General features: G+C 34.9%; 1 protein-coding gene across 9 annotated transcripts in view; it reads right to left on the minus strand.

Moving 5' to 3' along the window:
• VPS13B (vacuolar protein sorting 13 homolog B) overlaps nucleotides 1-17,626 on the minus strand; it is a 737,914-nt gene that overhangs the window by 398,488 nt on the left and 321,800 nt on the right. For all 9 annotated transcript variants that reach the window (XR_012490690.1, XM_074316465.1, XM_019757646.2 and 6 more), the window contains exon 22: nucleotides 3,049-3,176. Coding sequence is in view for 8 of the 9 variants with exons in the window: in XM_074316465.1 (XP_074172566.1) it covers nucleotides 3,049-3,176 (128 nt within the window). In the remaining variant the exon portion in view is untranslated. The remainder of the gene's footprint in view (nucleotides 1-3,048; nucleotides 3,177-17,626) is intronic.

Here is a 17,626-nt window from a genome sequence, read left to right on the forward strand (position 1 = left end):
GCACATTATTATTAGGTAAATACTTATATTTTAACTAGATTTTTTAAAAATATAGTATTAATCAGAAAGAATATGTGGCATTTCAGAAGCCAAGTAGGATATATTAAGGTGCAGTGGGGCCTTGGCACAATCCCTGAAATTACACTCTACCTTCTTTAACTCCAGGACTATCACTAAGAGTAGTAAAAGGCAATTGATTTAAAAAAAACACAAACTTCAAGAGATCTGTTATACTCCCACTATAGTATAATATATACTCCTGTGTGAGACATGCACACACACACACACACACACACACACACACGGTGCCAAAAATATATATATGCATTTTAAGAAAGGAAAATACTGTATTAAAATTGTAACAATATATACCGATAACAAAAGATGAATACAAGTTATGTGTATACTTTTTTTGGCACGCTGGTGTGTGGTACATGGACATACACACACACACACACACACACACACACACACACACACACACACAATGAATGAATGCTATATAAGCTTATTTTGGTATCAAAGCACTTTCCCTAGAACGGAGAAGGAAAACTGAACAAAAGAAGAAAGGAGATGTGTTACTAAGAAGACAAAGCTACAGACACGAGAGTCAAAAGAAGACAAATTTTGTGTAGCAGGTCAGACAGCGAAAATTCAAGAGAGATGTTGTCCATGAAGATATATTATACATTAAATAAGCCTCAGAAAAAAGAGATACACTTTTCCTACCACAGTTCTTAGTCACAATTCAGTGACACCAGAATCCCAACTCCTGAAAACAGCTGGCTTAAAGTGCTAAAGAAAAGCATGATATATAAGGTAAAGTGCTGGAGAGACATCTGATAATATTTAGATTATTTCTTTTTTCCATGAAATATTACTGGTGGCAAACCATAACTTAGAACTTCAGACTGAACTATAATACATTCACTATTATTTACATAATCATTACAGTAGAAACATTTGTTCTAAGTATTTACTCATCTTCTTAACTACTTACTAAAACACTTTGGTCTTTACCTTTATTGACTAGTAAACACACCACATATTACTCTTTCTAGAACATGATTAAAATAATATGTAACAAGATAGTAGGTAGAATTCATCAGACAAAAAAAAACACTTATTGTACTAGTGATTTAAATAGTAAAAACAGAATGTGTTTAGTCAGTGAAATTAGATGAGCACATAAAGTTCAGCAGGGCAGTAGGTAGAAAGACAAGAAAGAAAACTTCTCAAGTGATTTTCTTCTGACCACATACTGTAAGCTAAGAATACAGATTGAGTTCAACCAAACTGAGAAAGTATAACTGAGATAGAATTGCCCATCTTATCATTCTCATTGCTATTAACAACAGGTCTTCCCTGAGATTAAAGATTTTATGATAATAAAAACTACATGTAATTAAGTGAATAAATCTAAATAGTTACCAGGAGCAAAACCACACATGTTCTAGTTAAGCTCTACCATGAGGGAGGGCATGGGTGTTCATTTATACAAAGACTGGGTGCTAGAAAATGAAAGAGACTATAAGGAGATAGTGTTTTATCATTAAATTAAAGAGGCTAACATGAATATAAGTGTTCAGCAACACTGTAAGAATACTGTGCATTTCTGCTTCTGCAATCTGAGACAATGTAAAAGCACTAAATGTTGCCTGTATTCATGCAGTTTCATCTGTCCTATCTGATGCCACCAGAGCATCAAAGGAAACTCTACGGAAAGAAAACAGGCGAGTCAACACAAGGAGTTGTCTGAATAATATTAATTGTAAAAGGCCTTATGCCGGCTGAGGTTAGTGACAATTAGCTGATGTCTGTGAAAAAGTCATACTTCCTGCAAGCAAAGAGTTAAAACAACAAAAGAGTGACAAGACACTTTCTCTCTCCCACTCTTAACTTTCTTAGAAACAACATGCTGAGAAAAGAGAGGCTGTAAAGGATTGTCTATATCCAGGTTATTGACTCTTGTATTAGATAGCAGAAATGCACAGTATTCTTACAGTGCAAACAATTACATTCACTGACTGATACCAGGCAACTGGAGATGTTTTTAGATATATTTTTAAAAAGTGTTTTGATAGATAAGTTTTCATTAATCAGAATATATTATACTTATGCACAACATGTCTGTATCTGTCCTCATTTCTTTTCTATGCCATGTAACAAATTACCACAAATGTAGCAGCTAAAAACAGCACATATGTATTATCTTGCAGTTTCTATGGGTGAAGCATCCTGGTATAACTTGTTGATCATTGACCTTGCTCTTGTTCTTAAGGTGAGAGCAACTTTCTTTTGCAATTTTCTACATCTTAAAGTGGAAGGCCCCAGTACTTAGACATTACTCTCTGCTACACATAAAATGCAATAAAGTTGCCTTTGGTATCACTAATCTATCATATCTTATTCAAACAATTCAAATTCTACACAAAAACTTATAATGTATAACTACTGAGTTACTTTTACCTAATTCCTATGAAATTAGATAAGCATTTAATTCTTCATTTTCATCAAGTGAAACATGATCTGGAAGGAGGTTAATTCAATAAGATTAAATTATGTGTCCTTAAAAGTGAAAATAAGTGAGAAGAAAAGTTAATAACAATAACAATTTTCATAATAGTTATAATTACCACTTTTACATTTAATTTGTGATTAGGTAGGGAAAATAATTAAGTAACCCTTTTAATGTAATTCCAACAAAGTTTTTATCTCAGTACTAAGAATGTGATTTGTACATTGAACATTTAAAACATATTAATAATGCTTAAAGAAAACCAAAAGTAGAATGAATTAATATTAATTCAAGAAACATCTCAAAATTTGTGTATTTTTATAACTTTATCAGAAAAAGCATGTAATATGTGTTTCATATCATTTTGTTACTAATATGCCAAGCATGCCAATAGTTTTAATCTAAATTATGCAAAAGAAATGGTATTCATAAGTGTTACCAACCAGAAAATGTTTACTAATATTATAAGTGCTAAAAAGTAAAAAGGATCATGGAAGTTAAACCCCTGATATTTCTACCTTTTATTTTACCTGTAGAGTGAGACTCTTTACTGCATTCCATACTGCTCCAATAAATTCTTTCATTCTCTCTTCAGGACTTCTACAGCCTTCCGATATATTCAGCATGGCTTTCACAGGAACTGACAATGGTCTGGATTCTAAGTATAAAAATAGCTAGTTATTTAACAGCAATGTACCTTACAATTCATGGAAATATACAGAAAATATTTTCAAGATTATTCTTTCCTTGTTTAAAATTAAAACTACGTAAGATTATAAAATATCATATTAGATCATTTTTTCTTATACAATTATTGACATTTGCAACTATTTAAAAATAAGCAAAACAAATGTGTTAAAAGTTAGGAGTGAGTTGGTTACTTTTGTCAGGGATTGGTGATTGGTACGTGGGTTTGTGAAGCAATGGTAATGTTTTATTTATTGAACACCTAGATGTATTCACTTTGTGGAAATTAAGCTGTAACCTAACCATCAATCCATTTCTCAGTATAAAGTTAATACATCAATACAAACTTTACTTGAAAAGGGGAAATTCAAATACATAGTACTGATGCATCCAAAATTGTTAGGAAATGGGTCTTCCCATATGTCCATTTTCCTGATAACAAAAGCTATAGAATCTCTCAGTCCTAAAAACTGACTTTGATGGTAATCAAAAGAAGTATGCAATTACATAAAAGGTAGATTTATATATTAAGAAAATGAAATGTGATATTCCATTCAATATAATATGTTACTAAAAACTTTGTTCATCTAAAATAATAGAATTTCAACAATATTTATAATGTAAAATTTCAGAAATTTAAACAGCTTAATAATTTATAACATATATCTAAGAGACCCATCGTATGTATTTATGCATTTTAAATTAATGCTAACATATTATTTATATGCAATATTTTAAGTAGCGTAAACTAAATCAATCAGAGCTTGCTTTTCAAGACATTTACTAAGCTGATGATCCTAGGATGCTCTTCAAGGTAAGTGATACGATACTACCAATATGAGAACGACAGTTGCTTTATTTACTCATACTTGCCCTTTCCTCCCAACTTGGTACATATATTTGCATTCACACTAAATATACAATACCTTAAGGGCATGGAGCATAGATCTTTTTTTCTCATACTTATAGTCCATAGTCTACCACATTATGTATATTAGAAAGTAAAAAAACATGTTTGTTTAAGAAAAACAGTTTGGGAGAGATCCATGGAGATATCTGGGAGCAGAAGACTCTGGGAAAACAGAACAACAATGCAACCGTCCTCAGTTAGGTGTGTGCTTAGGATTGTCAAGAAACAGTATAGAAGAAGTAAGAGTGGCTAGAGTAGAGTAGATGAGAAAAGTAGATGAGGTCAGAGCTATCAAGAGGGACCGAAAAGCACACAGGACGTACAATGGCCATGACAAGGAGGTTAGCTTTTACACTGAAGGAGTTGGGATATGACAGTGGATTCTAACTAAATACAGTCATGAAATTAATGGACATATTCTGAAAGAATTTATCTGGCTACTATGTAGAAAAGTGACTACATGGATCAAGTATCAAACAGGAAGACAGCTTGTGAGAGATGATGGCAGCGATAGAGGTAGTAAGAAGTGGTGAAATTGTGTATCTATTTCAATGACATAGCAAAGGATTTACTGATGGACAAGATGTATATAGTAAGAGAGAAACGCAAGGAAGATGACTTCAAGGTTAAGGTCTGAGCAAATGGAATAATGGAGCTATAGGAGGAGAGCTGAGAAAAAAAGAAACAATTTTAGAACTGTCAAGTTGAGATTTCCATTAGACACTTAACAAGCAGATATCCTTTTCAATTGTCACCTTGGCAAACACTTTAAAGAATTAATTTGTATGTGTACAAAATTTGTCATTGTTGAAGCCTTTTGTGAGAATGTTTCATATACTGGAAATATAAATATGACTTATAGAGTGGAATTACAACACAGGGCCAATCTGTATCTATTAGGATTTAAATATGCACATTTTTCTACAAAACAATCCCATTTCTAAGAAATTGAGCTACAGAAATACAAAACATGTGAGAGTGCATGCATACAAAGAATTTATAAAGGATGTTCAGTATCAGCAGTATTATTTAAAAGAAAAAAAAAGAAGTGGGGAGGAAGGAAAGAAATAAAATGCAAAGTAACATCTGCGCATCAAAAAAGAAATGGTTAAATTATTAACATTGGATTATCTGCAATAAAGATCATTCAATCATTTAAATATTAGGAACAATTAAAGGTATGACCAAAAGCACATTTTCAGTATCTTGTGAAGTGAGCTGAATTAAATGTTTTACAACAATGAATTACCTACTGTAATTTTTAAATAAAGTACTTTATTTTAATGTAAAATATGTTAATTTACTTTCTACTCAGTTGGACTTCACTGCTATCTTTTGTACATTAGTACTCATAGTTACAAGAAGAAAATGGAATAACAGACTTAAATGTAGACCAACACACAAAAACCTGCACATGGATGTTTACAGCTCCTTTATTCATAATTGCCAAAACTAAGAAGCAACCAAGGTGTTGTACGGCATGTGAATCAACAGATAAACTGTGGTATATCCAGAAAATTGATATAATTTCATCACTTAAAAGAAATGAGCTATCAAGCCATAGCAACACATGGAGGAAATTTAAATGCATATTACTAAGTGAAAGAGGTCAGTCTGAAAAGGCTACATACTGTATAATTCCAACTATATGACATTCTGGAAAAGGCAAAACTATAGAGACAGTAAAAAGATGAGTAGTTGCCAGGAGTTAGTGAGCATAGAGAATATTAGAGTAGTGAAACTACACTGTATGAACTATAATGGTAGATACCTGCCATTATAAAACTGTCCAAACGCGCTGAATGTATGCCACCAGTGAACCCTAATATAAACTCTCAACTTTCAGTGATTATGATGTTCATCAAATAGAACAACGTATCATTTTGGATGTTCATAACAGGAGGGGCTGTACATGTGTGGACGCAGGAGACATATGGGAAATCTCTGCACCTTCCCCTCAATTTTGCTGTGAATCTAAAAGTGCTCAAAAAATACCATAAAAAAATAAATGTTTAAAATGTAAGCCAGGGGCCGGCCTGGTGGCTCAGGCGGTTAGAGCTCCGTGCTCCTAACTCCGAAGGCTGCCAGTTCGATTCCCACATGGGCCAGTGGGCTCTCAACCACACGGTTGCGAGTTCAATTCCTCAAGTCCTGCAAGGGATGGTGGGCAGCGCACCCTGCAACTAAGATTGAGCACAGCACTTTGAGCTGAGCTGCCTCCTGGATGGCTCAGTTGGCTGGAGCGCGGGTTCCAAACCACAAGGTTGCCAGTTCAATTCCTTGAGTCCCGCAAGGGATGGTGGGCTGCGCCCCCTGCAACTATAAACGGCAACTGGACCTGGAGTTGAGCTGTGCCCTCCACAACTAAGACTGAAAGGACAACAACTTGACTTGGAAAAAAGTCCTGGAAGTACACACTGTTCCCCAATAAAGTCCTGTTTTCCTTCCCCAATAAAAAAAAAAAAAAAAATGTAAGCCACATTTTAAAACTGTTTAAAGAATGAATACCAAAGGTGTCCATAAAAGCTGCTCATGTCAAATTTTCAAAATCTAGAATACAGAATACCAGTCTTACATAAATACCATTACTGCAACTTAAAAATAAATCCATCTAATAAATGCTAACATTACTAAGTACTATGGATTCCATTATATGACTGTGAAGCAGTATTTCAAGTGACAACTAACCAAAAGAGCCACAAGTTTACTGTAAACGCGATCTTTGCAAATAAATGATCTAATAAAAAAATAATTAAAGGAGGCCCTGAAATCTAGATGAGGCTTAAAAATGCTGTCCAAAAACCCATGACAAATATTATCAGTTAAAAATTCTATTTAAACAGCTTAATCTGGCTATTAGAGGTGTAAAGGCACACTATTTTGGATATACTAATTTTTCAATCCATATTTTCTAAAAGGTAATAGGAAGACAAGTTTGTTTAAAAAAAAAAACAGAAAAACATTTTTTTCCTATTTTACATGTAGGATATTTACAAAATTCTGCCAATCTTGATCCATATTTTATTTAACCAAAACCTCTGTTAACACCTACGACAAGCCAGGTTTACTGCTCTAAGTGCTTTACAAATGTTAGCCAGTTTTAACCTCATCACAACCCCCCATGAGGAATGAACTAGTATTCAGACTGTTGCTACCACCATTTTCAGATATGGAAACTGACCACAGAGAGGTTAAGCAACAACCTAAGTCACCCACCGGGTAAGAAGCAAAACAGCAATGAGAATCAGGGAACTCTGACTCCAAAGTCTATGATTTTAGCTACTATGTTGTGGTCCCTCTTCTGTTATTCAAACCTTGTGCAGTAACTTCTAGTTCTACCAAATATGTAATAAATGTATAGTATTTCTACTGAGGATCATGGTACCACAAATAGTTCAGAAAACATAAGAGTTCTTTATTCCCACTGGAGCTAAATAAAATCGACATTAATACAGTAGTCTGCTATCTTTGTATTACGTTCTTGATTTCAACAATAAATAATTTTGAGACCCAAACTTTATTGCTTAAATTAATATCAACAATTATTTCTTAGGCATTTAGCATCCAACTTGGTACAATATTAATCCTTTATTTCTGTGCCTTGGAGCAAGTACTGCACTTGGAATCAACTTGAGTAAGTTTTAACTATGCAACTGCCATAAAAATTGAAGTGTCAGAAGTTAATAATACCTATACCAAATGTCAAGAATACTATTCATTTTAAGTTATAATGTACATAAAAACAGTCAGAACGTACATTTAAAAAGTACAATAAATATAAGGAACAATGATAACAAAAACAACTGGCTATAAGTATAGAAAAGAACTTCAAGTTCACCGTATCTGAAACACAATTACCCTCCTTTTCTATCACAATGAACCTATTGTTTTAGTTCTGCCTTACATGCCTTTTCCTCTGAGAAATTGTCACTGATTTCCCCAAATTAGATTTGGTCCTTCCTCACTAACCTCACATAATTCTGACATAATTCTGTGTAACATATTTAATTTTTCATGGTATAATTTTAAACATTTGAATATTTGTCTCTCCAAAAGTAGCAGCAGAGCATAGCTGTATAGTATAGCAATAAATGGTAGTGGCTAATGGTTTGACTTTGAAGATACATTCTGGGTTCTACTATGAATCTTACCTGTCCAGTGAGAAATAATCTTTATGTACTCATTTCTTAATGTAACACCAATTAGATAAAGTTGGCTAAGGAAGAATAAAGCTAGATACTCCAGGCCACACAATAAAATGACTAAATTTTGGCCTCTACATATCAATCAATGTTTCTATCAAAGCATTCCTTTTCCTTCTTAAAGAAATTGGAACCTGGTAACAATCAGTATGTCAAAAACCTGTTTTTATTTTGAGGGTTTGAGTAATAATGTCAATGTTTAAATAGTATCTCTAAGTATCCTGTAACACGCGAGGTGTGATCATAAAATATACCGAATGTTGAAATGAAATAAAAATTTGTAACAGTAAAAGACACACTGCAATTAATCCCCCTCAATATACTCCCCCACCCCACCGCCACACTTATCCCATCATTCTTGCCACTTTCTGAAGTACCTGTTTTGTGTTTTTAGTTGTCTGTTGTCGCTGCCTCAATATCCTGAATCGATTGAAAATGTTTACCTTTCATGGTCATTTTGACTTTGGGGAAGACCCAGAAGTCACACAGAGCCAGATCTGGTGAATAAGGTGGATGAGGACACATATAATGTTTTTATTTGACAGAAATTGCCGTGCCAGAAGCGATGTGTGACATGGAGTGCTGTCATGAGGGAAGATGAAACCATTTGCCCATTTCATGTTAACGTGTTGTTCAAGATCCATGATTTCCAGCACACTTTAAAACACACTTTCTCTCAACCGCAGCTCACATCTGACTGACTGCACCAAACAATTTAAAACTTGTCACTCACTGTTACTAAGGTTCAATGTGCCACTTCCCATATTGAAGATCCCTGCCTTTCTGTTGGACGGCACTCGGCAGCAGTATTCTCCATATTTTGTGGTCCAACCTAGCATATAAACCAATGGCACCAAATACTGACATTTGATACCAAATGGCTTATGTCTTTCAAGTTCAAAATTCTAAAAATGATAAGGTTACTTCATGATATCAAAGAGTAAAAAACATTTGTTCACCTACAGTAATAAAATTCACTTCTCATGGTAACAGCTTCTCAGAATTAAAACTCTTTTTGTTTCAGTTTATCATATGCTGTGTAAAATTTAGAGGTGCTATCATAAAAGTACGTCAAGTTTAGTATTTGGTCAATAAAGGAGGATGACTTCTAATAAGAGAGTTACAACAAAAAAATTCCTGTGGTAATTTTTCCTTTAACCATAAGATATTTGACCACTCATTTTTTAAAATTTTATCAAATTTACTGTGGTGACATTGATTAGTAAAATTACATAAGTTTCAAGTGTACATTTCTATAATACATCATCTATATAACACATTGTGTGTGTCAGTTCTCCTTCCATCACCATATATAAAACCCCCTTTTCCCTCTTCTAGCAACCCCATACCCCCATTACCCTCTGGTAACTACTAAACTGTTGTCTACGTCTATGAGTTGTTGTTTCTTTGTCTTGTTTGTTTGTTGCTTTCAAGTTTATATCCAACATGAATGAAGTCATTTGGTTCTCGACTTATTCCATCTGACATATTTCATTTAGCATGATAATTTCAAGATCAAGCCATGTTGTCGCAAATGGCAGTACTTAATCTTTTCTTATGGCCGAGTAATATTCCATTGCATGTGTGTACCACATCTTCTTTATCCAATCATCTATTGAAGGACACTTGATTGTTTCCATGTCTTGGCCACCGTGAATGTTGCTGCAATGAACACAGGGGTACATATGTCTTTACGGATAATGTTTTCAGATTTTTTTGGGTAGATACTCAGAAGAGGGATTGTTGGTAATTCTACTCTTAATATTTTGAGGAACCTCCATCCTGTTTTCCATTGTGGCTGTACCAATTTACATTCCCACCAGCAGTGTATGAGGGTCCCTTTTTCTACACAAGCTCTCCAACACTTGTTACTACTTGTCTTGTTGATAACAGCCATTCTAACAGGTGTGAGGTAGTATATCACTGTGGATTTGATTTACATTTCCCTAATAGCTAGTGAAGTTGAGCATTTTTTTTCATATATCTGTTGGCTGTTTGTCTTCTTGGGAGAAGCACCTATTCAGGTCTTCAGCCCATTTTTTAAACTGGATTGTTTGGTTTTTTTTGTTGTTTAGTTGTATGAATTCTTCATATATTTTGGATATTAACCCCTTATCAGAAGTATTGTTTACAAATATCTTCTCCCATTCGGCTGGCTGCCTCTCTGTTTTGTTTACGGTTTCTCTTGATGTACAGAAGATTTTTAGTTTGATATAGTCCCATTTATTTATTTTTGCTTTTATATCCCTTGCCTCTGAGGTCAAATTCATAAAATCCTTGCTGAAGTCAAGGTCCATGTTTATCTATGTTTCCTCTATGCAGTTTATTATTTCAGGTCTTACGTTTAGGTCTTTGATCCACTCTTGAGTTACTTCTGATACATGGTAACAAATAGCAGTCTTGTTTCATTCTTTTGCACGTGGCTTTCCAATTTTTCCAGCACCATTTATTGAAGAGGCTTTCTTTTCTACATTGTATATTTCTGACCATCAATTTTTACATTTATGCACTTCATTCAATATAGTGCTTATACCAATACATTATTCATATCACCGAAAACACAATCTGTGTTTCCTTTATCTATTTATATCATGTAGCACCGTGCAATACCATGGTGCCTTGCTCAGTAAATGTTCAATCAATCAATCATCTTTTGAAAAAAGAAAAACTCATCTACCTTCTTGAAATCTTCCCCTAATGACATATCATTTGACTTTTTTTTTTCAAAAATATACCTTTGTGTAAGGTATACATTAATGATTTCATTTTCATTTGAACTTTAAATAATCCCCAAGAAGAAGAGTGTGCCAACCTTTATTTTTACTTTACATTCGTGGGAAACCAAGCTATTCAGCCATGTACTCATAGCCAAGACAATATTGTGCTGGGGTAGCAGTCTTAAACAGTTGAATTACTTAAAAAAAAAAGAAAAAAAAACTTTAAAAGATAAAGCTAAAAAACTCTCCTGAGACTAAGCCTTGCAAATTCAGGTTATAGATCATCCTGGAGTGGCTGCATGCTTTAAACAGTCCTAAGCAGAGAGAAGATGACAACTAAAAAGAGCCCATGAGAAAAATCACGGCTTCCTAAGGGATAAAGAAAGGAGAAGTAAAAGCTTGGGAAAGAAAAATGCTTCAGTAGGACATGAAGCAGGTCTATAGTTGTTTTAGTACAAGTTCAGAAAGCAAAAGAATGGGTGGTGAACACTGGACTACCTAGAAAGGCATAGTTTCTGGGTTTTTGTGCAGAGATTTTAAGGAGGAAGAAGGGTAAATCCCTCAGAAGAGAAACCAGACATCGACACAATAGTGATATGCAATATCACATTTCCTTGCCTTGTTCACAAAGACAGCATAAAAGACTTAGATACAGTGTTAGTTGTTCATGGGCTTCATGTGTTCTCCTGCCCATGCATTATTTTTGGAATTTTTTTTTTAACAGAATATATGTTAACAGGTTTAAAAATCAGAAAATACAGTTCACAACAAAATAATGCAAGGAAGGGAGGGAGGAAGGGAGGGAGGGAGGGAAGGAGGGAGGGAGGGAGGGAGGGAGGGAGGGAGGGAGGGAGGGAGGGAGGGAGGAAATTATAATATCCCATAATTTCAACATGTGAAAAAAAGATATCATTGAAAACTACTTAAGGAACACCTACTGTGTTTTAGGGTATATGTTAGGAACTGGGAATACCATGGTGAACAAAACAGACTCTCTCTCTCTCAATCTGTTTCTCTCTATATATGTGTGTGTGTGTGAGTGTGTGCGTGCACATGCATGTGTGTGAGTGTGCATGTGCATATGTGTGTATGTGTGTGTGTTGTGTATGTATGTTTTAAGATTTAAAAAAACTCTTCAGTGTTGGAATTTCAGATACTAGTGGGATAAATATATTTACAGAAAAGTTTCCTCAAAGAATGAACCTGCAATCAGGAAACCTAGATACCACTTTTTATTCTACATATTAAGATACGTAACCTTAGAATCACTTCAACTATTTATTTTTCAGTTTTCTCATCCAGAACTTTTAATAGGTAAACATTAAAGGCTGCCTAAATCTCACCAGGAAATTATGGAGTGGGGCAGGAATTCTGCTGCCTGTTAAAGTAAAAATGAAAAATACAAAAAGAGGAGAGACAAGGAAGGAAGGAAAGAGAGATCACTGAGTAATACCATCTTGTTACAAGTAGTAAAGCAAAAATATGAATGATTCTAGAATCTATCCTTCAAGTTATAATACCACAATGATTCACTGAGACCATTAACATTCTTTCACTTTGACCTCAGTTCCAAAACAAAATAAACAACAACAAAAATTTTGAACTTCCATGAATTTTTTAATGTGTGTCCCCCAAACCAACACTACCACCAAGAGAAATAACAACACGGGGTAGAATATGAGCTGTAGCACTTCCAGAAAATATCATAAGATCTTGGAGGAGTTTATTAAGAATTTTTAGATTATAAGAGGCATTCTTTTTCTTGCAGCTGAAAATCTTGCCAAGGCTGGTATTATGTTCCATGTATTTTACACTCAGGAAGAAGGTTCAATAAAAAGATTAATGAGTCAAAGTGGAACTCTAAAATAATGAAACTGACTTTCATGTAGCAGTATGAAATTGGTACCAATATTTTACCTTTTGCCCTTCAAAAGCATCTTTACACTGTTTCTCCTTCTGCAGATAAGTCCTTACCTAAACTTTGGTCTTAATAGTTATGAAAGTTCAGAGAGAAACTAAAAATAAGCTAACCAGGGGATTACACAAAATGAATGAGAAAACGTTGGTTAGTCAGACTGCTACTAGAACTTGAATGATCACATGTTTTGGAAAGCAAGTAAGGAAAAAGGGAAGAGAGCCAGGGTAAGGAAGGTGGAAAGGAATTTTGTTCCTCATAAACTCAAAATTTTTATTAAATGTCTACTAGATACCAGGATACTGTAGTAAGGGCTAGAAAATGTGACACAATCCCTGTTCTCCAAAAGCTTACAATCTATAGGAGATACATAATTTAAATGAATACAGCAGGTCTTAGAATAACATTGATTCGAATGTTCAATGTCACTTCATTATAATGTTGATGAAGAAAAAAAACCTGATTCCTGACTGAAGCCATTGTCTGTGTGGAGTTTTCACATTTTCACCATGTCTCCATGGATTTTCTTTGGGAACTCCGGGTTCCTCCAACATCCCAAAGACGTTAGGTAAACTGGTGTGTCTACTACTCCCAGTCTGAGTGAGTGTGAGTATGTAAATGCACTCCACAATGGAAGGCCATCCTGTCCAGGTGGGTGCTCACCTTGCGCCCTGAGTGGCTGGAATAGGCTCTGATCACCAGAGGTCCGATCTTGATTAAGCAGCTTCGAAAATAATTATCTTACTTGTTGCCAGTCATCTCTTTTAAAAATTAAAAACACGAGGTGTGATCAAACAGTACGGCGAATGCTTAAATTAAAAAAAAATTATTACAGTAAAAGACACATTGCCATTAATCCCCTTCAAAATACTCTCCCTCACTTCGAACACACTTTTCCCATCATTCTTACCACTTTTTGAAGCAGTTCTGGAAGTCCTCTTTCCTGGGTGTCTTTAGTGGCACTGTCCTGGCAGCCTCAATGTCCTGAATCATTTTGACTTTGGGGAAGAGCCAGAAGTCTCACGAGGCCAGATACAATGAATAAGGTGGATTGGAACACACCATAATGTTTTTATTTAACAGAAATTGCCATATACCAGAAGCAATGTGTGACATGGAGCGTTGTCATGATGGAGGAGGATTCAGGGCACACTTCAAAACACACCGTCTCTAAACTGTAGCTCACACAAGACTGAGTGAACCAACCAAGTTGAAACTTGTCATACACTGTTACTAAGGTTCAATGGGCAACTTCCAGTATTGAATATCCCTGCCTGTCTGTTGGATGGGACAGGGCAGCAGTGTTCACCATGTTTTGATCACAACGTAAAGGCTCCGGGTCACACACCGCTTCTGGAACGACCATTTCTGTCAAATAAGAACATTATGGTGTGTCCTCATTCACCTTATTCACTGGATCTGGTACTGTGGGACTTCTGGCTCTTCTCCAAAGTCAAAATGACCGTGAAAGGTAAATATTTTGAATTGATTCAGGACATCGAGGAGGCTGCAACCGCACAACTAAAGACACTCACGAAAGAGGACTTCCAGAAAGTCCTAGCCAGAGCAATAAGGGAAGAGAAAGAAATTAAAAGGCATCTGAATTGGGAATGAAGAAACCAAATTGACACTTTTCGCAGATGACATGATGCTATATATAGAAAACCCTAAAGACTCCACCAAAAAGCTATTAGAAACCATAAGAGAGTACAGCAAAATTGTTGGCTACAAAATTAACATACAAAAGTCCACTGCATTCCTACATACTAACAGCTAAATCTTAAGAAAAACAAACAAACAAAAAAATTCCTTTTGCAATTACAACAAAAAGAATAAAATACCTAGGAATAAACTTAACCAAGGATGTGAAAGACCTATACACTGAATACTATAAGACATTTTTAAAAGAAATTGAAGAAGACACAAAGAGATGGAAAGACATTTTGTGTTCATGGATTGGAAGAATCAATGTAGTTAAAATGGCCATATTACCCAAAGCAATATACAGATTTAATGCAATCCCCATCAAAATCCCAATGGCATTTTTTAAAGAAATAGAACAAAAAATCAGATTTGTTTGGAACCACAAAAGACCCCGAACAGCCAAAGCAATCTTAAGAAAAAAGAACAATGCTGGAGGTATCACACTCCCTGACTTTGGCTTGTACTACAGGGCTACAATAATCAAAACAGCATGGTACTGGCAGAAAAACAGACACATAGACCAATGGAACAGAATTGAGAACCCAGAAATAAACCCACATAAATATGGACAGATAACTTTTGACAAAGGAGCCAAAACCTACAATGGAGAAAAGACAACCTCTTCAATAAATGGTGCTGGGAGAACTGGACAGCATGTGCAAAAGAATGAAACTGGACTGCCATCTGTCACCATGTACCAGAATTAACTCAAAATGGATCAAAGACCTAAACATAAGACGTGAAACAGTAAACTGCATAGAAGAAAAAATAGGTACTAGACGTTAGGTTCAAAGAGGATATTATAAATTTGACTCCAAAGGCAAGGAAAGTAAAAGCTAAAATAAATTAATGGAGCTATATCAAACTAAAAAGCTTCTGTACAGCAAAATAAACCATTGACAAAATAAAGAAGCAACCAACCAAACCAGAGAAGATTTTTGAAATAACACCTCTGATAAAGAGCTAATATCCATAATATATGAGGAACTCATACAACTCAACAATAAGAAAATAAACAATCTGATTTAAAAAATGGGCAGAGGATCTGAATAGACATTTTTCCAAAGAGGACATACAAACGGCCAATAGACAAATGAAAAAATGCTCAACATCACTAATTATCAGAGAAATGCAAATAAAAACCACAATGAGATACCATGTCACACCAGTTAGAATGGCTATCATCAACAAGACAAATAGTAACAAGTGTTGGAGAGGCTGTGGAGAAAAAGGAACCCTCATACACTGTTGGTGGGAATGCAGATTGGCACAGCCGCTATGGAAGGCAGTGTGGAGGTTCCTCAAAAAATTAAAAATAGAATTACCATATGACCTAGCAATCCCTCTCCTGGGTACCTACCAAAAAAATCTGAAAATATTTGTCCATAAAGATGTATGTCCTACGATGTTCATTGCAGCTTCATTTATAGTGGCCAAGACAAGGAAACAACCAAAGTGTCCTTCGACAGATGATTGGATAAAGATGATGTGGTATATATACACAATGGAATACTATTCTGCCATAAGAAAAGATGAAATAATGCCATTTGTGATAACATGAATGGATCTCGAGATTACTATGCTAAGCGAAATAAAGCACACAGAAAAAATTGAGAACTATATGATTTCACTGATATGTGGTATATAAAACTGGAAACAACAAAGGAATAAGACAAACAAATGAAGAAACAAAAACTCACAGACACAGACAATAGTTTAATGGTTACCAGAGGGTAAGGGGGGAGAAGGGCAGTAGATGAGGGTAAAAGGGATCAAATATATGGTGATGGAAGGAGAACTGACTCTGGGTGGTGAACACACAATGTGATATATAGATGATGTAATACAGAATTGTACAGCTGAAACCTATGAACTTTACTAATCATTGTCATCCCAATAAACTTGAAAAGAAAGAAGGAAGGAAGGAAGGAAGGAAGGAAGGAAGGAAGGAAGGAAGGAAGGAAGGAAGGAAGGAAAGAAGGAAGGAAGGAAGGCTTCCAGAACTGCTCAGAAAGTGGCAAGAACGATGGTATGTGTGTTCGAAGAGAGGGGGGGTATTTTAAGAAGGGGTTAATGGCAATGTGTCTTTTATTTTAATTTTTTTTTTTTTAGTTTAAACATTCACTGTATTGTTGATCACAGCTCATATGTATGGCTCACATTTATTTAAGTGTTTAATATTATAAGTGTTCTGGGCCTTTATTTAGAAGTTTGGTGATGTTTCTGTGACCAAAAATATGCCATAAGAATTTAACTCTTGTTTATATCAGCCTATGGTAAAATTGGTTCCATTATACATTGTTTCGCTTGAAGTCACAGTTTCCAAGAAACTATCATGATGTTAAATGAAGACTTACTGTACATACTATTATTATCATAAAGTATGATAAATGCTATACTATTCAAATATTCTACAGAAAGACTAATTCAATCAAGCATTGGCAGGAAAGTCTTCACAAAGGAGGTGATAAAAAGTTGGGTTGAGAAGGAATTCTTAAATCAAAAGGAAGGAATTGCAGGCAGAAAGAAAATGAACAAAGGCACAGAGGCACAAAGTGAATGGCAAATAGTTTAGTGTGAGTTTAGTATACTGCCTATCAAACGAAACTGACACACCAGACATAGGGCTGGAAAGTAAGTTAAGGCTTAGTTGTGAGGAACTTTCACACTAACAACGTATCCTGAAAGTACTAAGATAATGGTGGAAATTTCTAACAGGGATGTGTAATAAAATTCTGCGATTTAAAAGTGAAAATTCTGATATTAACACACAGGATCTTTCACTGGAAAAGGGAGAGAGTGAAATTAGAACACCAATTAGGAGCTGTTTTGTTAATAACCCACAATCTTCTCATTTTGTTTGATTGCTGATACAAGAGTTGTAAGTTGATCTATTATGACCTCAGTACATAGTCTGAATATTAACCTAAATAAATTCATGAAATGTGTTTATTTGATCAGCATTTAATCCTT

The sequence above is a fragment of the Rhinolophus sinicus genome, linkage group LG12 (genome assembly GCF_036562045.2).
Source record: "Rhinolophus sinicus isolate RSC01 linkage group LG12, ASM3656204v1, whole genome shotgun sequence".
Taxonomy (NCBI): domain Eukaryota; kingdom Metazoa; phylum Chordata; class Mammalia; order Chiroptera; family Rhinolophidae; genus Rhinolophus; species Rhinolophus sinicus.